This window comes from Necator americanus, chromosome III (assembly GCF_031761385.1).
Source record: "Necator americanus strain Aroian chromosome III, whole genome shotgun sequence".
Taxonomy (NCBI): Eukaryota; Metazoa; Nematoda; class Chromadorea; order Rhabditida; family Ancylostomatidae; genus Necator; species Necator americanus.
The window spans coordinates 18,526,828-18,553,643 of record NC_087373.1 but is presented as its reverse complement, the minus strand read 5'-3'; the positions used below and the strand labels follow the sequence as shown (position 1 = coordinate 18,553,643).

The window sequence follows — 26,816 nt, the reverse complement described above, 5'->3', positions numbered from 1 at the left end:
CAATCAAGCGAAAAAAATCGCCATGAAACGTTTAACACATAAAAATCCAAACTCAAGTAAAGTACGAATGCCAGGATCAGTACACATGTCATTAATCAACATGTTCCACAACGCGCTCGAACTTTTTCATCGCCTTCGCAGAAAGCATGTCCGATGTGAGCAAAGATATTCCCAACTGGTCGGATTTGGTGAACGGCTGAGCCATCAGTGTCAACCATCTGCAGAAGAAAATCTCTAGCTTATAATTCAAATGTCTCCGGAAAAGCACCCACCTTCGCGCCAGCTGCACAGCTTCGTCTATGCTCAGGTTGGTGGACGCAGGCTCAAGGTATTCTTGCATCCAGCGTGGTAGTTTGCCGCGTTTATCCTGCCGTGAAAACCTCTGAAACGACGAACAGTATGACTTTTCTTGCTACTAAAGACGGGATGGGACGATCAATACAGCGATCACTGCCACTTTTGACCAAGTCAATGCAGAAACAATATTTTACAAGTTATATTTCAAACTAATCTGTTGGAACTAGGGCCTGCCTCGATAATGAAATGCATCGTAGAAATCATCATACCTTATCTGCAAAAATCATAAGTCCATAGTCTGTTTTTCCACGCAGAGCTCGCCCCATACATTGAGCCGTATGCCGCATTGCGTCGAAAGTGAGGAAGTCATTTTCCCTAACACGTCTTAATTAGTGTCCATTCAACTTTTCTCTACAAAGCAACAAAATAAGAAAATATGTTACTGGGTCAGCACACGGAATGTCACCAGCCATATGGAAAAAATACTCTAGCAGTCTAACTTTGGTCGACAAGAACAAGACAGAGACAGACAAGACAGAACCAGTGTTGGTTCATAGCGAGTAGCTACGGTAAGGCACCTCATATTTTTACATCGATCAACACTATTCAATAGAAAAGTACAAGGAAGATACCCGTTTCCCAGCAAAAAAAAAGACATGTGGACTACAGCTCTTCTTTAAATGATTCAGATAAAAAAGATAGGGATTCTGTTCTTCTTCGGTCTGTTATGTATATATGTAGTTAACACAAACACCATATTATATGGAAAGCCATGCAGGAAAACCCTTCCCCCCACTCGCATACTTAATTTGCTTGAAGAGGTCACATCTATGAAGTAGAATTGAGATATTAAGTTAACTATTTCCAGGAAAACGACGAATTTGAAATTGTGACAGTTCTGAGCTCAGCTGATTGTTAGAACTACGCTAAATATTATCAGGAGGAACAAAAAAGATGAACTAAGGAAGCTGGACATACTTAATGCCAAACTGGTCTCGAAGATACTCAAGCCTTGCTCGTAGGATACGGCTCTCCGTGTACACATAGGGAATCCCCAGCATTATGACACAACGACCTAGGGTGGAAGATAAACAACAAACAAACGAAAAATCGTCGAGAAAAGCTGTTCTCACTACCTAGATGATGACTAAAATCGATTCCTTCTGACACTTTTCCTCGAGCAACGGAGAAAAGACACGCACCTCGACCACTGTCACATGCGTCAACATACCTGAATGAACAATGTCGACTAAAGACTCATATTAAAAATGTGTAGAACGGAAACTCACTCTCGTTTCACTTTTTCCACTCATTTTTTTAAAGTCCTTTTGAGAAAATAAAAATGTTGTAATCTTCACAAACCAAATGAAGACGGAAATCCTTCTATCCGTTGTGCCTGGATAAAGAACTCCCCCATTTTTTTACAGGACATACCCTTTACAACTTAGTAGTTTCTCAGTCATACACTGATGATCATCCATTGATAAATGCACCATAACTGTCTATCAAAGTGGTCCGCCTTTCTGGGAGAGTTACAGAGTTAGAGTTAGTTTCCCGTGAACAGGATTTGGGGGCTGAGACTCAAAGAACTAGTCAACAGTGGATTTGAGGTAAGTGAAAGTGTAAGTGAAAGCGCGTTGCTGATCAACCACTATGCGGAGGCGCCTACGCGTTCGACTTTAATTCAGAATCGTTTGAAGTTTGCGAACGCGTGTGCAGCCTTGCAATGATTTGTGGGGCGCGCCGATGTGTCAAAGTGTTTTTTGTCCTCCCAGACAAGTCTGGCACCAGTTTGTCGACTCCACGAGGACGAAAAGCTTGGTACATCAAACAGTAACAGCGAGCTTACCGACTGCACATGTCCGTATATAGCGAGAAATCAAATCCCCAACAAAATCCTGAGAATCTGTTTAATATTCTCATAACTGCTGCTACTGCACATCGTAATATTGTCAGGAAACAAATAGATTCAACTGTATTAGAGTGCGATAGCAGACTAATTTCATGTCCCAACTAGGGAAGACACTACGTCCAAAAGGGGAAAATGAGGAATGAAGTGTGAAGTTCAGTAGGAGAATTAGTTGAAACTAAATATATCTAATAGGCGGGCGTGGCAGTCGGTTAGAGGCCGCCCGGTCGATGGTTCGAAACCGTCTTAGTAGTAGTAAAAATAGTCCAAATCAAGCCTTTCATTCCTCCAGGGTCGATAAATTGGTTCCAGACCTGGCTGGGAGGATGAAAACACTGACTTGATGATGGCCCTCGCAAGTCATTGTATAAGCCAACTCGCGTTCCAAAACTTCAACGATTACGCATTGCAGTAAAACTGATGACTTTATCCTTTATAGTTTCAAATATATCTAAAAAGTCAAATGTCTATTTACAAGACCGTATCTCCATTCTGGAGAAGAAAACTGTCTTGCTTTTCGAAGGACTTTCCAAGCCTCAGTTCCAAGTATCCAGAATTTGAAGTGTTCTGGCTCGTTTTCATTCCAAGCAAGTAAAACATGCAAGTTGGAGAGAATTGATTTGAAAGCAACAAAAAGAACTATCTCAGCTTGGAAAAGCTCAGATCAGTACCGATCCACAAAAATGACAATCATTCACTCGAAAAAAAAATGAAATTAAAGCCATCGTCACTGATGCAATCACGGCGCAGTCAATAAAAGCTTGAATTGCGACAGCACGATTCGATGGTTTGAAACCCCCTTAGTGGCAACCAAGATCTTCCCTCACCAGTCGATAAATTGATGGCGGACTTCCCTGAGAAAAAAAACACTGACTTGGCACATCGACTCTTCCCCGCAAGTAATTGTAAAGCTGCTCGCGTGTTCGTAAACCTAAAACGAGGTCTGATTTGAAGTCGAATGCGTAGGTGCATACCTATAGGGATTGATTGCCGCCGCGCACTTTATCTTTTATCCTTTTAGGTTCGCTCATGATGAATATTCTTCATAAATTTTCCAAAAGAGATGTAGGATTACGAAACAAAAGACTCATCCAAACTCTTAAAAATGGAGTAGACGTCCACAAAGTGATTTCCGACGGTAACTGGTTCCCAGATTTTCATAGTCAACCGATTATGATTAAAGCAGAAAAATCAAGGTCTGGATGAACATCTCCTTATCAAAATGAAATGTCGTTGTTGAATGTTGCACAACTGTGATACAATGTATTAACATTGTGTCGAAGGTGATCTTCTCCAAGTGATCTTACTTTTCCAGGGCCACAGACGTCTCGAGCGCATCGTTCGTCTCAATGAATAGGAGTTTCGACTTCATCAGCTCATCAATCACGTGCTAAAAACTATGGATTAATGAATCATGGATATGAAGGCGGAATGACAAGTTATCAAAACAGAACATAATGTCAATAGAGTGTGGTGATTCGGTGCATCTTTTGCATACCTGCTCGTACCAGACAGCAATGACAGACTCCATATAGACATAGCTGGTGAAAAAAACAACCATTCCGTCAGGAACCACTGAGGCCATTTCCAAAACAAGATTGCCGTAATTTCTGATGACGGCAACGTCGCTTCTTTGCTCAAAGCGAGAAGTCATTGCGACCTAGAAAAAAGAACTTAACACCTGTGAGGAATTACCGAAAAAAAAAGCACCATACGTGTTTCCAAGTAAATAAACCTGGAAACTAGAAACGACAAAAAAAGAACGGCGCAAGCTAAAAAAAAAATGTGGCACTTGAAGAATCGGAAAAAGAACTACAAACGGGCCAACTGTCGTAAGCAAATTTTAAAAGAAAAAAGACCAAAAATGACAAATACAAATATCTAACAAGTTTGCTCTAGTTTTCAAACTTGTTCTCGGTGGAGAAGAACGCGCTCCTTCCTTCTTGGTTTCTTGCACTATGATTTATTGAAAAATACCTGCTTGATAGCGATAAAGTACACAAAAGGAACTCTAACCTGATCATTACCCCTCGCTACAACTAGTGGGCTTAGGCAAGGACGTGCTAGAGTCATCGTGAGACTCGCCATGACTGAAGGATCAAAGTCCAAAATCTTTGGGTACATCTCCAATGGTGACAAGGTTCCCGACGTGATCACCACCTAAAGAAATGAGTATGAAGCTCTCATCTGAAGCAGTATTATCGTAAATTATACTAATTAGATACTCCTTCTTACGTATACAATTTAGAGAGTATAATTGTACGCGGTACCGTTTGGAAGCGTTCCATAACTGGCCGGATTGCAATCGAGGCATCCATACACGAGAGAGTAAGTTGTGCAGGTTGACTGGGTTCGCTCGGTTCAATTATTATAGAAAATCCCTCAACTAATAGTTATAGCCGCGATAGAAGTGAAGCAAAAATGACCAACATTCATTCGGAAGAGAAATTGGTAAAGACCTTGGAATATGTGCTGACAAGAGTAGCAAGAATTGCTATCTGAGTCAAACAACGAAAATCTGACACATCTGCTAACTCAAGGGTTCGTGTTAGATTGTCCAGTCGTTCCGCACAGAATCTTTGAAAAATAACAAATTTGTCGTCACTGCACATTATTGAAAGAGTAGTCTATAAATTACCGTAAAGGCTTCCGATCGACGTACATCCTATCTTGAATATCCTTTACGAACGCTGCAGGACTTTCGAGAACAACATAAACAGGTCGAAATTAGATTTCAAAGAATTTGTATGAAAAAACAACGTGCCAACTTGAGAAGTACGCATCCGATGACGCACGTATTCAACAATCCTTTTCATGAACAACATAAAATGTTGAGCAGTACGGATTGATCCTGGAACTGCCTCACGTAGGATTGCATCTGGTAAAACAGGATTCGCCAACCGCTCGTCGTTTGCTCTCTCTTGTTCTGATCTGCGATAGAGAGAAATTATGAATTATTTAAAGGAAACAATAACACACTCGGAAGGAATCCTCCTATCTTCGTTCAAATATTTGTAAAAGGTGTAGTTAGAAAATATGACCTTCTCAATCCTTCTACCAGCTTCTCATACTCATTTCGCAGCCTCTCCGAATTTCCAGAGTTCATTCGTTGCACTGCGGAGTCTAACCTAGAAGGGAGAGCAAAGATGGCAAAAGTCGATGCTTCCATGCTTCCTCATGGGCCGACCATGTAAAAATAAAGACAACAAAGAAAAAACTACGGACTTTATTTGAGCATAAACGTACGTAGCGAGTTCCTGCACAGCTTTTTCGGTTTGCTTTTGCGAGATAGTTATCGACATAGATTCAATACAAACATTATCTATGTTATGCGCTTCGTCGAAAACAACACAGGACCTAAAATAAAACGGACGCACTTCATCAGCAAAGATACAAGACAAGCTCTCATGCTCCTTTCTTCCTGCAGGATTAACAGACAGTATAGTGATATATGGCTCCAAAATAGTGCAATCAAGGAATAAACAAGAGCAGGATTCATAAACACTAGCAACACGAATTGTAAAATTTCGTATAAGGTGGTGGTGCATAAACAGTAACAAGAACGAGTATACTTGCTCTAGAGCTCCTGGTACACCAGAGCTAGAAAGCGCGATTTCGCTGAACCCATTTCGACTGCTGGAACGGAAGAGATTATGACGAAGTTGATGGCTAAATATCAATTACATTATTCGTTCTGCTATTGATATCGCTTTCACAACAACAAGTATCAGCCGAGAAGAAAGAAAACGGGGCGATTTCGACGAAATGTGTGCAAAGCTCGGCACGTAACTGAAGACAGAAAAAACTATGTTTATGAAACACAAATTGGACCATACGTTCTAAGGTTCAGAAATGTGTGCCAATGATTTGACCAACTTTATCAAGGTTGTCGAAAAAATATGACGGACAACTCGACAGAGCTAAAGAGATGGGAACGAGCAGTTTAGGGAACATATAAGAGCACCCGATACGATTTTACAGAGCTTACCTCTGTAAAATCAACTACCCCTCAGTAATCTTCCGTTGATGAACGTTTCATCGAGAGAGTGAAGTTAAAAGTGTTTCGTTACATGCAAATGAAAGATAAGACTCGGACTTCTATCCCACCTCACCGGTGAAAGAACAAGAAGGTTGTCGCATTAGCCAAGAAAAGTAAAATAAGATGAGCAGTAGCTGATGCGTTTGAACGAAAATCCTCGATGGGCGCCCGTCTGCAAATATGATACGCGAAGTATAAAACACAACATGGAGACCACCAACCTATAGATTTCTTTGCAAAAACCTTCGAAGAAATACTCCATGCGATTGTTAAAAGAGAAAAAAAACGCCGAACAGCTCTCGCACACGACTGGAAAAAAGAATCACTGGCATCCTCTCGGGCAATTCGACGAGCAACGAGAAGATGGCTGATACTGATGATAGGTATCTCTGCAGCAAAGAATTTCAGAGTGATGTACATCACTACCTCACATCTCTGATTAAGAATTTGTCTTCTAGCAAGTTTGCAGGGAAGATGGAGAATGAGAGCACGAACAGCTCTTCTATAAGGAATCAATCAAAAATAAAAATAAGAGCCATGGAATAACACCTTCGACTGAAATCTTTCGAGACCAATTCGGCGATTTTTGGATCCAGGATATAGTGGTAGGAATAAACCACAATAGACGCACTTCTAATAGCTTCCCGTGCTACAAAATATGGGCATAGGCCGCGCTCGCGCCCAAGTTGTTTAAGATCAGTCTAGAAACGCGTGCACATTTCATCAACTGTAGAACAGAGTCAAAGGATTTTTTTTAATTTAAAAACTAACAAGATTCCAAACTCCGCTCGGAAGAGAGAAATGCTGCTGTGCAGTGAAGTTTTCGAAAAATGAACAAGATGGAATAGAGGGATCAACTTGACGCTTAGCACGCACAAAACTTGCTGTGAGCCGCTGACATGCACCATCCACCGCCGAACCTAAAAGATTGAAGTTTTTTCAAAATATGTATCACAAAGCAACTGTTGGAACCCAAAAGTGGTCGCATGTAGAGTGGAGCAGAGGGCACATCAAATTGTTATGAACCACTATTGACTAGTTAGTACTAAACGTATTCCATGAAGTTTCTTTCTGAATTTTACTTTCAAATCGAACTAGAAGTTTTCACACACAGTTCTTCATGCATTGTACAAGTGCATTTCCACATGACATTATCAAAACTGCCGTTCGTTTCTTTGACCCTAGTAACTCTTAGTCGTTTCTAGGTCAGGACTCAGCCAAATTCTTTATCGAGGAAAGGCATTGAAGATAGTTCCTTTTGTCCAGAAACGATTCATTTCATAATGCAAGATTTAATGCAGAATACTGCCCTTAATTTTACTGGTAAGTGCAACAGAATTACACTGTTCAGAAGAATAAACCAATCTGACATGGCATAGAAACTTACAGCTCGACCTTTAATTATAGAAAACACCTAGATGTCTTTAGTAGCGGATGAAAAATGGCCCAACACAAGCATAAGACAGCTAAATAGTCGAGCTGAAAAAAGACTGCTAGGACATAAAAACGAATAAAACGCAATTTTGGGGGCCTGCAAAATGCTTGGGGAACGGTAAAGAGGGTCCAGGTGGAGTTTTCGCGAATGCTTCCAAGAAATTACGTGTCCAGTGGATATCCCGGGAGATACAGGAACATAAGAAGCGAAGCCACGCTCGAGTCGTCCATGGAGAGGCAGACAGCTAAGATGCTTTTCTGGCCATAGAGACGCAAAGAGCTACACACTTATAAGAGAATATGTAAAGAAGAATGATGTAAGTTGAAGAAACTACCGAATAAACTGAAGAACATAGTAGTTAAGAGTGCATGTCATTTTGTGTAGTGTTCTTATAAGAGAACGGTAACGAGTTTTGTCTAGATCTCATATTCAGAAAGTCTTATCAAATAAACTCTTTTTCATCCAAGAGACTAAAAATACAGAAGGTCCCTCTGTTCGGAAGTAAATTAGCCTGCAAAAAAGCTTGGGACTTATAGGCTAACGATAATCTTCATTTCCATTACTTTCGAAAGCTGTAGTGTTCTCTGTCTCCAATGAGAATCTTTATATACGTAATTTGGACTTACCTCAAATTTCACGTGAGGATTTCTCTTGCTTCTTGTACGGTTACAAGTCCACCTCACATCACAAAATTCCAGTGGATGTGTCTGATTCTCCAAAACAATTTTATAGCTCGTGAATTGTATCCTAGCCGGCGATGCAACGAATGATAAGCGGTAGGTAATCAGAGTCAGGTTTTTGGGTAGCAACAAAAGTGAACCTCTACGATACGCACCATCGCTACTACTCTGCCGAGGCATGATCGGAGCATGCTCGAAAATCGCAACCGCAACTCTATTTATACGCATCCAAAATGTCTAAAGGTCGCTACTTACTTTTATCCAAACAAGAGCAATGCGTTTTTGACTGAAGAAGGTGTCAAGCAAAAAGTGCGATTGTTATGGACGCACTATGATCTCTTGGCCAAGATAAGTATCAACGAGTCAACGTAGTGACATGCACAGAAACCATTCTTCGAAGTCTGAACTGCCATTGGTTCTACAAAGAAAGGAAAAAGTATTGGGTGCAAATTGCGATCCAAGCCTTCCGTATCAAGTTGGGCCATTGAATTTGGATGCATGGATGTCTTTGATGCACGAAGATCCCTCCCCTGAATGCTATGCACAAGTTTTCGCTTATTAGGTTGTCTTTAACGGCAATGTTCGAAAAATTCATTGCAGGGTTCTCTGTGATACCAGCAATTGCAGATTTTACGGCAAAACGACATGATGAGGCTTACGGGACAAGGGCAACTCCTTAAACACATGGATGTGAGGCAGTGGAACACGTAAAACAGATTTCATTACTCGGTCGTTTCGGATAATATGATCCCTAATTCACATTGCTTGAAACGTGGTGTGTTCCTCAAGGTTTCCAGTGGTACCTGCAAACTACATTCGAAACCACATAATATTACTGGACAGAGCCAACATTTAAAACTTCCACGAACGCTGACTTTGGATTTACGGCAGAATTCAAAGACGAACTGTCAGCTACCGTATCCCAACATATGACTGCGGTGACAAAGAAAATCGGGTAAAACACACTTTTAATAGACGATTATGACAAATATTCAAGTAGCCCAAAATAACCAACCTTGTCTAAGCTGCCATACTGAGTCGTTGATGCACAGATTCTTCCTCGCTGACATTGCAACAGCGAGCATTGGTGGGGCACCCTTTAAGAAAATGTGATGAGAACTCAGTAATTAAGATCGTCAGCATCGAATTCAACTAAAAAGAAAGACAGAAATGAAGAAATGTATTTGGCTGAGTGTAAGTATGACTTTTTAGAGTTAGAAATCTGGATTTTAAAGAAATCAACGGTCCATCCAAGAAATCGAAAATGTAAGAAGGCCGTTTCAAGCGACAGAACACTGTTATAGAAAAGACCAGTCTGAATGTCCGGCTAAAGCCGGACTTCAGACTTTCGGTGATTTTAGCTTCGCTCCCCTTCACTGATCAAAGTTAATAGTAGTGGTGTTTTCTGTAAAATTAAATTTGTGTTTTTTTAACAACGCTCTCCTTCTCTTCTTTATACTATAAATTAAGGCGAAAGATTACGGAGTTTTCCTTCTAAACGCGTCAATTTTACATATGGAGAATATTCGACCATCAGCTGCAAACACTCCTTCGATGACAGAATAATAAAGATACTATTTGAAAGCATTACTCGAAGTATGGGAATTCCTCTTGATTTCCCCCAATAGTTATCACAGAATGATGCATGCCTGTTTCCACTTTCTGAGAACGGCATGTTACAAAGTTGAGGCGAGCGAAGAAGGAAATAGGCACGCAGAGGAGTCATAAAGGTGAAGAGCAAAGCGCCCAGTGTTCACGGCTATGAAACTGCTGCAACCATTTATCTTTGACGTCATGCACACTAAGGTATTGCGCACCAATGACCGGGTCCAGCGACGCCGGTGGATCCGTCGCACCCCATATTATAGAAATCTGGCGCCGGCGCACAAATCTGACGCCGTTGGACCCATCGCACCCCTTTCTATGGGTATCTGACGCCCGTGGACCCGTCGCACCCGTTTCTATAGGTATCTGACGCCCGTGGACGCGTCACACCCCCTTCCATAGGTATCTGGCGCCGGCGCACCAATCCGACGCCGATGGATCCGTCGCACCCCATGTTATGGATATCTGACGCCGTTGGACACGCCGCACCCCTTCTATGGGTATCTGACGCCCGTGGACCCGTCGCACCCACTTCTATAGGTATCTGACGCCCGTGGACCAGTCGCACCCCCCTTTTTGAATTTCGTGACTGACACACGCACACGTGACAGAATAAACCCGTTATTATATACCAGTCTGAGCGTCCGGCTAAAGCCGGACTTCAGATTTTCTGTGTTGTTTGCTTCGCTCGCCTTCACTAATAACCAACGAAAATTAATATTAGTGTTATTAGTTCCATGAAATTGGACTCCAAAAATCTTTCTTTTTTTATATTATAACTATAAGCGAAATATTTCATAGTCTTCTTTCTAAACGCGTCAGTTCTACATTTGGAGTACATTCGAAGTCCAGCTTCAAACACTCCTTATCAATATATTAAAGACAAAATTTAAAAGTATCACGCGAAATATGGGTATTCCTCCTGTTTTCACCAAACAGTTATCAAAAAATGGTGTTTTGGCATAAAACGACTTGAAACACATCATCCTACTGATAAAGATAACGTTCCATGTCAAATCACATAAACATCTTGCTGCTATTTAAGCACCCGTTTGCATGCGTGTTTCCACTTTCTGAGAGCGGCATGCTACCAACTTGAGGCGAACGAAGAAGGAAATGAACACACGGAGGAGTCATATAGGGTGTAAAGCAAAGCGATACAGTGGCCACGGCTATGAAATGGCTGCAACCATCTATATTTTGCGTCATGCACACGAAGTTATTGCGCACTATTTCGACGCCGGTGGACCTGTCGCACCTCCTTTTTCGAATTTCGTGGCGCGCACACACACACACACACACACACACACACACACACACACACACACACACACACACACACACACACACACACACACACACACACACACACACACACACACATACACAACACAACACAACACATACACATACACATACACATACACATACACACACCACATACACATACACACACACACACACATACACATACACAATACACATACACACACACACATACACATACACAACACACATACACACACACACACACACACACATACACACACACACACACACACACACACATACACACACACACACATACACACACACACACACACACACACACACACACACACACACACACACACACACACACACACACACACACACACACACACACACACACACACACACACACACACACACACACACACACACACACACACACATACACACACACACACACACACACACACACACACACACACACACACATACACACACACACACACACACACACACACACACACACACACACACACACATACACACACACACACACATACACACACACACACACATACACACACACACACACACACACACACACACACACACACACACACACACACACACACACACACACACACACACACACACACACACACACACACACACACACACACACACACACACACACACACACACACACACACACACACACACACACACACACACACACACACACACACACACACACACACACACACACACACACACACACACACACACACACACACACACACACACACACACACACACACACACACACACACACACACACACACACACACACACACACACACACACACACACACACACACACACACACACACACACACACACACACACACACACACACACGGACTAAGCTCGTTATTATACATAATGATGCTGTGGATAACCAACCAGAGTAAAATCTGACGCAGCACCTGCACCGATTTCAAATTACCGCAAATATGCGTTTATGAAAAGTTCAAAACCTTTTACCCATATTTAGCAAAAGGTTGACAAAGCTTGTTCGCAAAATTGTGCTCTTAACAAACTAAAAGGAGTCAAGAGTGAATAAACGTCTTACAGAGGACTGTCGTTCGTAAAACTTGTACAGCTCCCGTAACTCCTCAACACATTTCTCAATCTCGGGTATAGTGCGTGAACAGTAGACTAACTTATCTGAAAGGAGCACAATATTTCCTAAAAACTGTTGCGAATTTCGACAACATATCAAAAGTACCAAGACGATCTGAATATTTTCGCATGTATGCTACGACCAAAGAAAGCAAGGACACAGTTTTTCCTGTGCCAGAAGGCATCTCCAGAAGGCAGTGCCCCTTAACAAAAAAAATATATTTCGGAATTTTATGAAAAGAACACTTCCTACCTGGGCATCAAGGGCCTTCTTTAGTTCCTGCATATAAAGGACTTGCTCTGGATATACATAATCATAAGGAAAGTAAACTTCCAGTCCATCGACGTCTATTCTGCAAATACTACTAGTTTCGAACATTGGATTCAAAACTCTAAATTCATGAAGAAATTAGGAAACAAACTGAGCAGATACAAGTGTATTTCTGTGGATGTATTCGTTCCTTTCTTGGCTCTGGAAGTTATGGGGTAGGAAGGGTATTTACTCCTCATAGTTGTACTCCGAATAGTGCAGAATACCGCCCTAAGGCATTCAACCATTCCCGCAAAAAAATGCACTTCTCAACTACCAGGTTCTTTGCATTTAAACAACAAGTTAAGTTATTGTTAACAACATTTCGCAAAGCGCCTAATTATTAAAATTTGCGTAGATTTGATTAGAAGCATTTTCTCATTTCTCTCCACCTCATTTCCATCTCAAATGGACTGGGCACCATCTGCTCACTTGTTCTGTCCATGCTGTATTACTTACGTTCCCTTCACAAGGAACATGAAAAAGACTTCTCAGTAGACAGCGCAAGGGCCGAGTGCAACATTCATTCAAATTCTTCCATTTAAAAATCCATTCAAAGTATTATCTATCTATTTAAGAGTAAATAAGTTCAGCACTCTTTCTAGCAAAATGTAAAGGAGCAAATGGTTTAAACGTACAGTTTGAAACATCGAGATGATAGGATACTGACGAAGACATTAATGTGCTTTTACATACCACGAATCTGACGCGGTGAAGGAACTCGCGGGAAAATCTGGAGTTAAGGTTGTAGGTTGCGGGATCAAAGGTGGTCCGCTCATCTCCCCTTGATCGTCGATAGAAACGTCATGGAAGACGATGTTTTTTTTTTTTAAGATTTCAGTTACAACGCGCTACCCTTGTGCACGCGCTGCATCCAAGTGCACTTGGTCGAAGATTGATGATGTTTTCTCACCTATTCAAGTTAAACCAATAAATAGGCTGCTAAAGGGACCGAAACGTGGATATAGAGGAGTGTTCTGGCGTACCTAGTAATAACCAAAGTGGTTTCCACGCCGTTTCTTACGACAATAAGGAGAGATAAGCAGAACCTTCCTCGATCTTGCAATCTATAAACCCCTCTCTAGCTTTTCTCGCGGATACCTCACCAGGTCAGATTCGTGGTATGCTGCCTTTAAGTACGATTTTGAAAACGTCTTTTTTCTTTGTTCTTCAAAGTGCCCAAATGTGTAGGAAGTAAACATCGCCTTTGTGTACGTCTACGTAAGCACTTCAGCTAAACCGAATCCGTTGTTAAAAGATGAAGTGCAGTGGTTACCGAGAGCACTGCTGTGGGCCAAAATTTGCAAGAATGCCGGAATTGATCTAATAATATAGAACTTTTTTGCAAGGTCACGAAAGTTGGTAGCGGATCACAAGAATAATTACCAGCACATCAACTCCATTGGCAGTAAAATCAGTTTGAATTTATAGTGATGGGTGGTGCAGGGGTCCACGTCGATCATTACCGCCACACTTCACCGCATCAACTTCGAGTGCAGCCGCTTACACAACTGCAGTAGGTATCAGTAGGTTTTGGCCCGATTACACCAGATACCTTCCGAAACCTTTTGCAGTTGAGGCGGCTGCCCTTGAAGAAGCGCGATGGAGCTCAAGGTGACCATTGCCCTCTACAGTCCGATTGCAGCAAACGAGGGTCTCGCTTCGATCACAACTGCTAGCTTCCCCGCATCAGCTTGAGCGCAGGTGCTTACGGAATTGCACAGTTCTTCACGTCGTTCTGATCAGACTATAAATAGGGGATTTGGGAGAGTCAAGAACTTCAACAATATCTCAACTATGGAGCGGGTCTAGCGAAGCGATAAATTGGTAACAGACTTGTCTGGGAACATAAAAACACTGACTCGGCACATCGGCTAACTCCCACAAGTCATTGAATAGGCCAGTTATACTTTCGTGAACCTCGAACGATTCTGAATTGAAATGAACGTGGCTGCGCACCCCAAGCGGATTGATTAACGCCAGACACTTTTTCCTTTCTATCTCAACTACAGCAGTTGGGAGAAATATAGTCGGGCCAAAACGACATGAATCTCGATGAAGCTGCATAAGCTATTGCGCATGAAGCGGCGCAATGAAGGTAGATGTTGGGATCGAGATGGGAGTATGAAAATCTTGCGAACTGCAACTATGAGTGGTGCAAGCAAGGGTCCCTCTCGATCCTAACCGCTGCGCTTCATTGCTCCGTTTCGAGCGCAGCCGTTCACGCAACTGCGGTTACAAGTCTTTTTGAAACGACTACTCCTCTAGAAATTTGTGCAGTGATGCTGTAGTTGGAAGAGGATAGGGAAAGAATCCATGCTTCGAAACAAATACAGAACACTAGCACACTGCTGATCGTTGTCTAACGAGGGATCTTCCTACGTGTACTCGGTGTCGAACGGGTTATTTTGCAAATAGAAATATTTGTTCTAGTTACGATAATCTTTTATGTTGTTGTGACGACTACTGTTCTATAACTTAACTATTTATTTTATTACGAATACGAATTTGTTACAACTATGGACTAATCCTAGCCGAGCACAACTAAACGAAAAAGTGGACAGAAAACACGAACTAAAATCTTAGAGCTGGCATAATTGTAGGAGAAGCGGTAGAACTAACGAGAAAAGAACTTGGTGAAACCATGCGATCGTAACCATCCAAGATTAAAGAAAAAGAAAACAGAAAAAAACAAAAAAAAACTACAAAAAATGGTGCAAAATTGGTGTGTGAATAAATAAAGTAAAAAAGAGCTCCGTAGAGCTTCTCAACACCATTTTTATATCAGGCAGACCCTACCAGCCCTCTACCCAGAATATCAACACATTCTGTATTGATTGTATATACATTAGCGGTAGAATGACGGTTTGAACGACCGGTCGACCCAGAATTTCCATGATTTTTCACTTATTTATTACACAGGCATATGCTCCCGTGAAACCGACGTATTAAAGTTTTTAACGAGATTTCGTTGACAAAATTCTCTACATCTACATCTCTACAACACTTCATCCATACCTTTTGATCTAAAGCCGTGACGTCCAACATATACTACAATCATGAATAATGAAGCACGGTGTAGTTGCGTAAGCGGTTGCGTTCAAAACGCTGCGGTGGAGCGCAGCGGTTAGGATAGAGAAGGGGCCCATGCCAGCACCTTTCAGAAACACAGAAAGACTTACTCTCACTCATAAGAGATTAATTTTCAAATTAACTAACTTCATTGCAGACTTGATGTTGATAGATGACTTCGAAGTAAAGACTTTCAAACTTGATTATGGAGGAACTTGGTAAGTTCGTTCGATAAATTACCTGCAAACTACAAAAAGGGCGTTACAAAGATGAATTTGTGGTGGTTAAATCATGTTGATTCGATAGCGAAGTGTTTCTGAACATCTTGGTAGAAAGGACAAAATAAGAAGAAAAGTAAATTGCTTTAAGCATCTTCCAAACAAAAACGTACAAAGGTTTGTCCTAATATCTATGTACATTGTCACCTTTGTTAGCAATCTTCTCTCGTACTGAGAGTTGGTCTATAAGAGTTACTGTAAGATGCTGAAGAAGATATATTATGATAATAAACTATGTTACGTTACGACAATAAACTAGAACTAATAGAAAAATAATAGAAACGAATAGAACTAGACTAATTACCCAGAAAACATGAGAAAAAGCTACTCTATGGATAATTTAAAAAGGGAGCACCTAACAAAAGAGCACAATCCCATGCGGAAAGGAGCTTATAAAACTCAAGACAAATCGCGCAATGCTACAAGATGGAAATCGTGAGGAAAGAGGAACGTAAAACTAGTGGGTTCACAGCGGAGTACTATGGCTCAACTTTCTTGTATTTCGGACGAGGGCGATTGGCAAACAGCATATCTCGAGAATAGTAGAAACCGCGATTGACCCAGTGACCGTACACCGAAAACATTGCTGATTCAGCCTCGTGTCGTATCTGCAAAACCAAAATTGCGAGGAATTGCTTTACAAAAAATGCGAAGTATCTGTTAGCTATTGCTACGCTCTAAAGTGCATCTCTGAGATAAGTAGGAACGCTGCACCCGTCCAGAACGACACGCGGGAAATACACTAACTAAAGAGAAGGAAAAAATAAATAAATAAATCCCCATTCCACTATCCAAATAAGGGAGTTTTGAATATCATTGAAGTGATATAAAGAGCTGAGTGTAAGCTTACATCACGATCACGAAACGGACGCTTCCGGAGGGATTCACGGTCAACAACTGTTTTCAAGTATTTGTACTTTTGAAGGCGACAGAAGAAGCGCACCAGCACGATTGCCTAAGATCAAAAGTTAAGAAGTGGATAAATTCAAGCATGATTCGACGGCGTTCAGTACTCAGCTGCAATGATTGTGAAATGCTAAAAATGTGCAATGTAGAAGATGAAACTAACCTGTTTGAATAGTTTCCTCATGTCTTGTTTGTTATAGACTTCAGCAGCGGGATTCATCCAAGGCATTGCCAAACATTGTTGCGAAGTTAACCGTTGTTTAACAGGAACTGTTAATAAACCGGATATCTGAAAAATAGGGTACCGTGCACTTTAGGACTAGTGCGTCATTTCTTCTTCTCTCCACAAAACGCTAAATGTTTAACTTTTTGACGACAGAAACGAAAATTAGAAAGCATACCCACCGAAACAGGAGTTCTACTCAGATTGATATTGTTACACAGTTAATATTTAGGATTTCCAACAATTGCATAATTTCATTACAAATTTACATACTTTTTTACATCTTCCCTGCGCTTGAGTTATCGTGATACTTAAACTGAAATACTTAGACTAAATGATACTTATTATTGCTTGTTTTTCTTTACATTCACTATATAACAAATATCTGTACCACTATTTTCATCATTATTACTGCATTACTATTTTATAACTTAGCTTTGATTTTGACAGAATAGTGTACTTTCTTTGAGTTCTTACACAGAACAAGAATGCTAACCACGTCTTTTGCTTCTTGCGTGATTGTAGACCACTGCTCTGCTCGAAACTCGTATCGCCCTTCTTGAATCATTCGCATCATTATAAGCTGCCTAAAATAAATCACCCGCTAATTCGCAAAGAATCCCAGAGGCTGCGTCCCATAACTGGACCTTTTAGCTTCAGGAAGCGGAGACATTTTCAGTTCTTATAGCAGAATGCTCGTTAGCTTGGGGCAGAATATAAGGAAGAAAGAAAGGTCGTGTGTTAGGTGAAGGTCGCGATAACCAGGGCAAAAATTTCGAGGGTGTGTATAAAGTTGAATCGAAACCTCTCACATCTTATAAAGAAATTACTGACTAAGAAACGAATCCTCCAAATGTTCGAGATATCTTAAATTCTTGGTTCGGTTGCCAAGGCCCCTGAAGGATCACAGCGCCAACCACACCCATCTGTGGCTAAAGTCTGCACTGCTGCTTCGTCTGTTCACCGATTGCACCTACAGGAAATTAGAGGAACTTTGCAGCGTATTAGAGAACAGTGGAAATAAAATACCGATTTCTATTTCCTTAGATAGAGAGCCGTTCAATAATATACAAAATTATACTTTGTTCAGAAAGAAAAGTAGACAAATTACGTAGGGCTCCTTTATCTCAATTCACAGCACGTTTATCTCGTTTTAGGGTGGCGTAGCGCAGTCGGTAAGAGGTCAGCCTGTAACTGTAAGATTCACGTTCGAAACCGCAGTAGTGCAAAGCAAGCCTTTCATCCCTCCGATAAATTGTCTGGTGAACATAAACTTCGATTCGTAATCACAGTAAAACGCGATGGCGTACCCCAAGCAGATGGATACTTTTAACTAGTAGGGACTTTTTTAAATCTCATTTTGAAGCTCATCTGAAACCTCACATAGATGCTTCAAGGTGGAACAAATCGTTTCAGCAACTAGATCTGTAGAAGAAATAGAGTTGAATTAGCTAATTGGAGTTCGAAGTAGTTACGCACTTATGTGCACGCACTGTCTTCGAGTTCAGAAGAATCGGTTGCGTTCTATGGTTCTCGAACACTGATTTGACTTTAGCAGTCCAAACCAAGTAAACTTTCCCAGTGATTATGATCTCAGGCCGCAGCCTTGTTTTCCCTTTTTATACAAGCAAATGTGGTTACTTCCCTTAGTATTAGCAATTCAAAAAAGGTATAAGAAAACTAAGCTAATCCTGATCATACAACAAATAAAAACACAAAAAAATCTAGTGTACAAAATCATCCGAGATAACAAATGTTCGGGCGGTGTAGCGCAGTCGCTAAGAGGTTCCGCTGTGACTGCAGCATGATCGATCGCAGGTTCGATTTCGCCCTAGCACCAACCAAGCCTTTCTCGCCCCAGGGTCGATGAATTGATGCCAGACTGTCTAGGAGGATAAAAATACTGACTTTATACTTCAGCTAGCTCTCGCAAGCTTTGTACAGCTCAGTTACACGTTCGTTAGCCTCAAACGATTCCGAATTGAAGTGAACGCTATGGCACATCCAAGCGGATTGATCAACGCCAGGCACTTTATCCTTTACTTTATTTTAGCAAATGGTACTCACCTTCGATGATAAAATGGGGCATAGCCTGCCAACAGGGTGTACATTATCACTCCAAGGGCCCATTCATCAACAGGATGAGAGTATCCAGGAGCGTCTTCATACATCTGACATCTCAATATCTCTGGCGACAAATAGCCAGGTGTCCCACATAATTCTAGAATGCGTCAGATTATATTAAAAACGCTTCATAAAGGAAAATGTGTCTATTTACAAACCGCCTAACCAGAATACCTCTAAGTGTTTCGTTCTTCCTAAGTCGTGTTGCAAAGCCGAAGTCTGATATAACGATCCTTTCATCATCAATACACAAAATGTTTTCGAGTTTCAAGTCACGATGCACAATGTCTCGGCTATGCATATAGGCTACGCCATCAAACAGTTGCCGCATCAGACGGCGTGCCTGAACAACACCGAGAAACAAGCAATAACTATGACTTTCAAAATCACTTAGGAACTCAACCTTTTTTTCCGAAACCGTAACAGTGCTGTTCAGTTGGTCGAATAGCTCTCCTTTCGGTGCCATTTCAAAAACAGCGAATAGAAAAGAAGGAGTAGAGTAGAAATCATGTATAGTAACTGCAACAGCGCTCGTCATTTCTTCAATAAATATCTGAGTTAGAGAAACTTGAAAGCTGAAATTCTATATGAGGCATTAATTTTTAGTAAACTATTACTATTAAAGAGTGGTTGTCATGCACTTTGTTCATATTCCCATGCTTCACCCAGAATCCTCACTTTGAAGAAGGATGGTGAGCAAGAATGCCAATTTCTTCAGCTGCTCTTCATCTTAGTTGTAATAGCACACGGAACTTAACAAATACTGAACAACTAGTATAGAATTTATCCAACAAGGAATAAATGGCAATTAATTACGAAGTAAAACATAGTACAGTACATTGTATGAACACTGAAGTGTTATTACTGCAGGCATTATTGAGATGCAGCATGATAAGCAATTAGAGAAGAAACACTTCTTCAAATTAATAAGTTCCATGTTAAAGTTTGTGAATTTCGTAAGAGAGACGAAAATCCACTCGAATATTTCGCGAGATCCATTCGTGAGGTGTTAGCACAATTGAACAAATCTGTATTATGAGTTCCTTATACTAGTTAAAATTTATTAAGTAGCAAAATATAATCACCAATTTTTTTTTACTAAATTGGATATCTTCTCATACGTTCAGAAAATGGGGAATGGGAGGGGAGCGGTCGTTAGATACCTATACCCGAGTGTGTGCAGCCGAATAAATACCTGCAGAAGAGGCTGTCGGTGGGCCAGAACAGGCATACCTTAGGCTAGCTGTGATCACTAAGCCACGGCCACCCATCACCACGTCACTGAGGTCATGTGCTGTGTTTGTATTGCAGTAACGTGATAGAGTTGACTTCTAGGAAGGTTCATAGAACAGAAAGGCAACATCGTAGCAACGTAAAAAATGAAAAAAACGTAGAAAATGAAAGTGCTAAAAATTAAGCAGAAGTATAGAAGATTTGTTCAAGAACAAAACAACATCACAAAACATAAATGAAGCTGAAAACGTTCCAAAACTAAAGTTAAAAGTGTAAAACGAGAACCTGGTAGTTGGAAGACGTAGATTTGTGATCGAAAAAAATTAAATAGAAGATAGAGGTATATTTGTATTTATACAGAGTATTTAATGCATTTAAGGTACTACAACAGTTTGTAAAGTTTCGATTTGCTTGTTTAACACAACACAACACACAAACACAAACAACGTACGATTATTTTCCATTTCTAGCATTTCGTGTGCAATCGTTTGAAGTATCTCTCTGTACGTAAGCGATCGATACCGCCAGAAACAATACCAGTGATAGCGTGCTCCTGCGAGTCACGTTTAATACCTCATTAGACGAAGAGTACCGTAGATGGACAAAGTGATGAGCGGGGCATAAGGCAAACGCAGCGCAGTGCTCTGCTGACGCTATTAACTGCTGCGCAGCGCAGTCAAAGGCATCACTCCAGGAATCTGGGTTTGTGCGGGTTTCAGGTGGAGTATTCATATACGGGATCGTAGATTATGGAGAGAAGGGTGATTCCGTCCATTTCTTCCTAATTGCCGTAAAAAACGGCCCGGAAGATACGGCTTCGAGCGTTCCGGCGCACTATTTTCTACAAGGAGATCGATTAGAGCGCGCCAGCCTTCAGCATGCGCCACATTTCCGGGCCGTTTCTTTTACGGCAATTAGGAAGAAATGGACGGAATCACCCTAATCCATAACCTACCACCCCGTACAGGAACTCTCCACCTGAAATGCGTACCACACCAGATTCGTGGGGTACTGCCTTTAACGATCGCCATTGCCAGTCGTTTCCCCTAAGAATAAGTTGTCAAGGAGGCTGCCTATGGATACGCACCCCCTGAAAATAGTGAGAGCTCCTCAGATTGGTAGACCCTCAAGTATGATATGTAAAGAAAAAGTCATAGATATTTACTTTTTTGGAGCTTCTCAAGGCTATCTTGAAAAGACACAAAGTACAGTCTGGTGAAAATTAAATGAAGTCTGATGCAATTGCGTAAGAAGTTGCGCCCAAGGTATCCGCTATAATCGAGTTAAATGGCCTGAAGCTCGGTGCGGTAGCGTAGGCGACTGCACTCGAATTGGTGCGGTGGAGCGCAGCGGTTGAGGTGAGGGGTTAACCATGTTAGCACTACTCATCTCTCCAGTCCGAGTGAAGATATTTATACCAATACTAACACTGCTCCTCGCTGCAATTCGAGTGAACATAGCAGTGGTTACACCGCGATACAGTCCGAGCGAGTCGAACTGCGGAGATGAGTGGAACGAGGAAGATCCCTCCGTCGATCGGAATTCCTAACTCCAACGCGCTGCCTCGAGCGCAGCCGCCGCAACTGCAACGATTTTCAGACCATAACATACACTTCCAATCGAGCTGCAGAGTTGAGTGAAAGTTCCATCGCGCCGTTTCAATCTCATTGTTTTACGCAATCCCACCAGACTTTAGATCATTTTGATCCGACTGTTTCTATCCTAGTCTGGAGGAGAATATAAGATGAGTTTGAGCCTACCTTGCCTCCATCCCTATAAAGAAATAGGTGTAACGGCAAACCCAAGGTCTCTCTGCAAGAGGTGGCTTAGCATAAGAAGAGTGTAGGATTCGTGGTCGGAGAGGATTTATGAAATTAAAGCCGCTCACGCAGCTGCGCCGACCATCATGTCGTTTTGACCCAGCTATGTTTTTCTGAGCATTTTTAGACTTGGAAAGAAGCCCCTCACAACCTACTCTTCAACTCAGTACAAGCATGTTTTGATAATTAATTCGTGCATCGATTATAATATCAAAAAACTTATAACCACACAGAAGGTATCGAAATGACATAGTAAACTCACTGATCGACGGATGATGAGATAATTGCCGTAGAATCTCAACCTCTGATATAGTCTCATCCCTCAAGCGACACGCTTCGTGCTAAATCAATCAGAATAAAACAGGGAACAACTGCAGGCTAAGAAAGTAATTGAGTTGACCTCCGACTGCTTCTCTGTAGATACATCCACTATCTTAACAGCAAACGACTGTCCTGTGGATTTCTCAACACACTTCCGCACAGTAGAAGCCAGGCCTCTTCCCAATACCTGTTGATATGGCAAAGTTTAGATCGGTGTTTAACTCTACGAGTAGACATGAAAACATTCAAATGCAATATTTTTTTAGAGAAATATGTGAGTTCAGCTTTTCAGTCATGTCATATCTAGCGGCATCAAGCAACACTTTCATTCAGACTTAGAAGTGTTCGGTTTAATAACGATAATAATAACTATGATAACAATATTAATAAATAACAAAAATTATAGTAATAAATAATTAATAGTAATAGTTTTTTAATAATAACAATAATAATAATAATAATAATAATAATAATAATAATAATAATAATAATAATAATAATAATAATAATAATAATAATAATAATAATAATAATAATAGTAATAATAATAATAATCATCGTAATCCCTCACTACAAGCGAAATGAAGATGTCTTCATTTAGTTTTGCGTCGCATTTTATTCAAAGTTTGCTTGCAAAAACAGACCTCTTTAGATTCGTAGACGGCGTAGAAACTACGATCTTCCGGCAGTGGAGGCGTTTCATGACCTCCTTCGTGCTCGTCTAGAAGAAAAATATTCAATACACTGTGTAAAACAACGCTTTAACTTCTATTACCTATTAGAGATTTGCTCTATCCAAAGAAGTAAACTACTTTCGTATGTGAGATTTTCGCATATCATAAGCTTTTATCATCACAACAGCGAACGCATCTCTATGACCATTTTTGATCATTTGATTAATTTTTCAATAAGCGCTGAAATTACAATTAGAACAAAACGACCTGAGATATGACGAAATTGCGTAAATGATTTCTTTCGAAATTTTGTTGCCCAGTTCTGCGGGCTGATAAACGAAGTAGGAATATATCGTTGGACGATACTCAGGGAGCTATGACAGTCTGACAAACGGAAGTCAGAAGCGGCTCTTCGTGTCTGCGATGAAACATTCAAAACGAAAAAAAAAACACTTGCGTTTATTCAGTGTTTTAGTGATTTCAAAAATGAAATTCGTAATGCGTGTTGGACTCAAGCATGCACTCTTATTGTAAGAGCCTTTATTTAGAGCATTATTAAAGTGGAACATCCATCTATTCTCCCAGAAATGAACCCTAGCGCTTATCAACAATAAGAAATCCACGTGCGAAGGCCTTGCATTACACCCTAATACGCATGAAAGCGAGCAAGTGATGTCATTAGACCAAAATTGATCGAAGTCGAAATCAAGATTGATATTGAAAATTGAGCGTACGAAATGAAAATCTCCAGAAACTCGATCACAGAGACACTGCTGCCTTATCATTGTATGAGATAAATCACGTTGGAGGGCGGAGTTCAAGAATTTTTCAAAGCTTAGGAACAGGTTTCTGTTTTTCTAAGTTTATAGAACTGCACTGATGGTCACCAAGATCTCATGCTTATAAGATTTCTAGAGCGATAACTGAGGTAGACCTCTAACCCACTGCTTTGACTAGGAAAATTTTACCGGTAACAAGAGTTGCAGCTCTTAGAAAGTAAGAAAAATTATCAACTGAAGCACTTCGGAATGGCACTCAACAGTACAAAGGAAGCCACAAAAATAGAGGTTCTGAGAGGCAGCGTTTGGGGGAATTCTCGCTATCAGAATGCCCCATTAAGGAGGAGGCTGCGGTACGTGCGTTACAAGCGTCTGTAAAAAGACTCAACTCTCCTAAAAAAATCGAGAAATTCGACACATCACCACTCAGAGCCATAATTTCGCGCTCCAAAAACAAGAAAGCGTAGAGAACAGTGAATTACGCACACTCACAAAAAAAAAAAGAGAAAGGAATATTACCAAGAACCCTTTTAAGCAAACTGCTGACAGATAAGCATTTTGTTCTTCTAGCAGGAAACATGACTTTTTTCCTGCTCTACTCGAAGTTCATCCGAACTAAAGCTACAGTTTGCGGTCGGCATGCAAAAAACCAAAGTGAATTCTTCGAAATCTTTTTTGCGCATTATCGGGATCGCTTAACCAAACATATAGTAGTGTCAAAACGACATTAAGCACGGTGCAGTTGCGTAAGTGGCTGCGCTCGAAGCGTTGCGGTGCAGCACAGCGGTTGAGCTAGAGAGGGCTTTTGCTAACACCATTCTTCGCTGCAGTTCACGATGGCCCGATCTAGATTCCAAGACGAGGGGAAGGGAGGGGAGGTGGTCGTTACATACACGTGATTATGTGCAGCCGAATAAGTGCCTGCAGAAGAAGCTTTCGGAAGACCAGAACAGGGCCATCTTAATCTAGCTGCGATCACTAAGCCACGCCCATCCATCCCATCCATCATCATGCTACTGAGATCATGCGCTGTATTATTGGTATTGAAGTTATGTGATAAAACTGGCATCTAGGAGGGCTCAAAGAACAAAAAGGTAGCAACGTAACAACGTAGAAAGTGAAAAAAAAAACGTAAAAAACTGAAAATGAAGCCAAAACGTAGGGAATTTCTACAACAAAACACCATCAAGAATTTACTTGCTGCTTCGAAACAAAGGATAAAATATAACATTTTCTAATTAACTTGTACTATGTTTCTTTCAATACACCACTTATACGCCTATTTTTTGGTCATTCTTCTCGCATTTCGTCATAGTACAATTACTTATCTTTTTTTTTTCTTGTCCCTGTGTACGTTCCAAAACCTCAACGATTACGAACTGCAGTGAATCGCATCCAAAATGGATTTATACGCCAGTGACTTTACTTTTTTATCAATCTACATACCTTTTTACTCTCTCTTCTTGAGGGTTGAAACTCAAGTTTTAATTTGTTTGTTTTACACAAATAACGTACGACTGCTTTCTATTTCGAGTATTTCGGCATTTGAAGTATCTTTATACGTAAACATGAATACTCCGTAAAGACGCAATAGTAGAGATAACACCCCCTTGCTGAGCATGTTCGGCTGCTTATTAGTTGATGAGGGGCGCTGATGGGCGATCTGATGGGCGGATCATGAGGCGAACACAGCGGAATGGTCTGCTGATGATGCAGCGCAATTAACGATCACCGTTGTCAGTCATTTTCCCCAAGGATAAGACAGGAGTTGTGGGTAACTAACGATACGGTACAGCACACCCGCTTACCCATCGGCTGCGTGCTTCGTGTCATTTCGACACGACTATAGTTGTACAGTAATCAAGCTTGCACCTAGTCGATAGATAACAGTGAGTGAAGGTCTTGGCTGTGAATGGCCACAAAGAGACAAAATGTACGGAGATACTGTCCACGCAGTCATCCTCAGGAACGGCTGCATTCATATGGATCGATGGAGTGCAAAATCGGTTCGGAATGTTTAAAGCCTCGTCCAGTAACGATGAGATACATCAAAGTACCCAAACTCGTGGAATAAATGTGCTAAAAAAATGAATGCAAAACGTAGAGTCGTCTCACCGTGATCTTCATAGTCGGAGTCAATCCCTAATGACATGAAGAAATCGAATCCTAAGGTGATAATGGTGGTTCAATATGACTATACAATGAAACATGCATGATATGACGCAAGTACAGATGTGGATTTCAGGACCAACTGCCATTTATGGACATATAAATCACGAATACACAAAAATTAATTGGTTTATCACTAATCAACTCACAAAAGGTGCGATACACCGTTGGTGAGGATGCTCTATACGACTATTTCGAGAGGTGTTTATGAAGTCACCCTAAAAAGCCGCTCAAAAATTAAGACTGAAGCAAATTTGCTATGAAGATGAGCGATAGCGACACCAAAACACTATTTTCAGAAAACACTTGAGCGTTCTTCTACGGAATATCCACCCGCTCATTTAAAGCAGGCAGTATAGCGCAGACAAATTAAAAATAAACATCGAATAGAATTCTATAAAGTTCCTAGTGAAATGTTACAATTTCAAACAAACACAGCCATCTTCACCCTTATCAGCCAGACCAAATGAATGACCGATTAATCAAGG

The 26,816-nt window shown here is 41.0% G+C and overlaps 2 protein-coding genes across 4 annotated transcripts; both read right to left on the bottom strand.

Annotated features, from left to right (window-relative positions):
* Window positions 1–91: 91 nt before the first annotated feature.
* RB195_010034 (uncharacterized protein) lies at window positions 92–15,953 on the bottom strand (the record flags this gene model as incomplete). Of its 3 annotated transcripts, XM_064190847.1 has the most annotated exons (21): window positions 92–218; window positions 273–382; window positions 567–672; window positions 1,276–1,372; window positions 1,434–1,528; window positions 3,514–3,596; window positions 3,705–3,866; window positions 4,223–4,366; window positions 4,477–4,587; window positions 4,666–4,783; window positions 4,845–4,896; window positions 4,986–5,137; window positions 5,248–5,334; window positions 5,453–5,563; window positions 6,795–6,946; window positions 7,017–7,165; window positions 9,376–9,457; window positions 12,370–12,464; window positions 12,526–12,622; window positions 12,673–12,772; window positions 15,949–15,953. In XM_064190847.1, the coding sequence occupies 21 exons, from the start codon at window positions 15,951–15,953 to the stop codon at window positions 92–94; spliced, it is 2,235 nt and encodes a 744-aa protein (XP_064048428.1). The 3 variants fall into 3 exon arrangements, with proteins under 3 accessions (XP_064048428.1, XP_064048430.1, XP_064048429.1); XM_064190846.1 differs by lacking the exons at window positions 4,986–5,137; window positions 5,248–5,334; window positions 5,453–5,563; ... (5 more) ...; window positions 12,673–12,772; window positions 15,949–15,953 and having other exon boundaries at window positions 4,845–4,870; XM_064190845.1 differs by lacking the exons at window positions 92–218; window positions 273–382; window positions 567–672; ... (6 more) ...; window positions 4,666–4,783; window positions 4,845–4,896 and having other exon boundaries at window positions 4,941–5,014; window positions 5,073–5,137.
* A 605-nt stretch (window positions 15,954–16,558) lies between these two features.
* RB195_010033 (uncharacterized protein) lies at window positions 16,559–26,311 on the bottom strand (the record flags this gene model as incomplete). The annotated part of the gene is made up of 11 exons (XM_013443107.2): window positions 16,559–16,687; window positions 16,930–17,034; window positions 17,149–17,274; window positions 17,705–17,795; window positions 19,276–19,429; window positions 19,507–19,675; window positions 19,736–19,851; window positions 22,648–22,726; window positions 22,786–22,893; window positions 23,351–23,427; window positions 26,275–26,311. The coding sequence occupies 11 exons, from the start codon at window positions 26,309–26,311 to the stop codon at window positions 16,559–16,561; spliced, it is 1,191 nt and encodes a 396-aa protein (XP_013298561.2).
* Window positions 26,312–26,816: the final 505 nt, after the last annotated feature.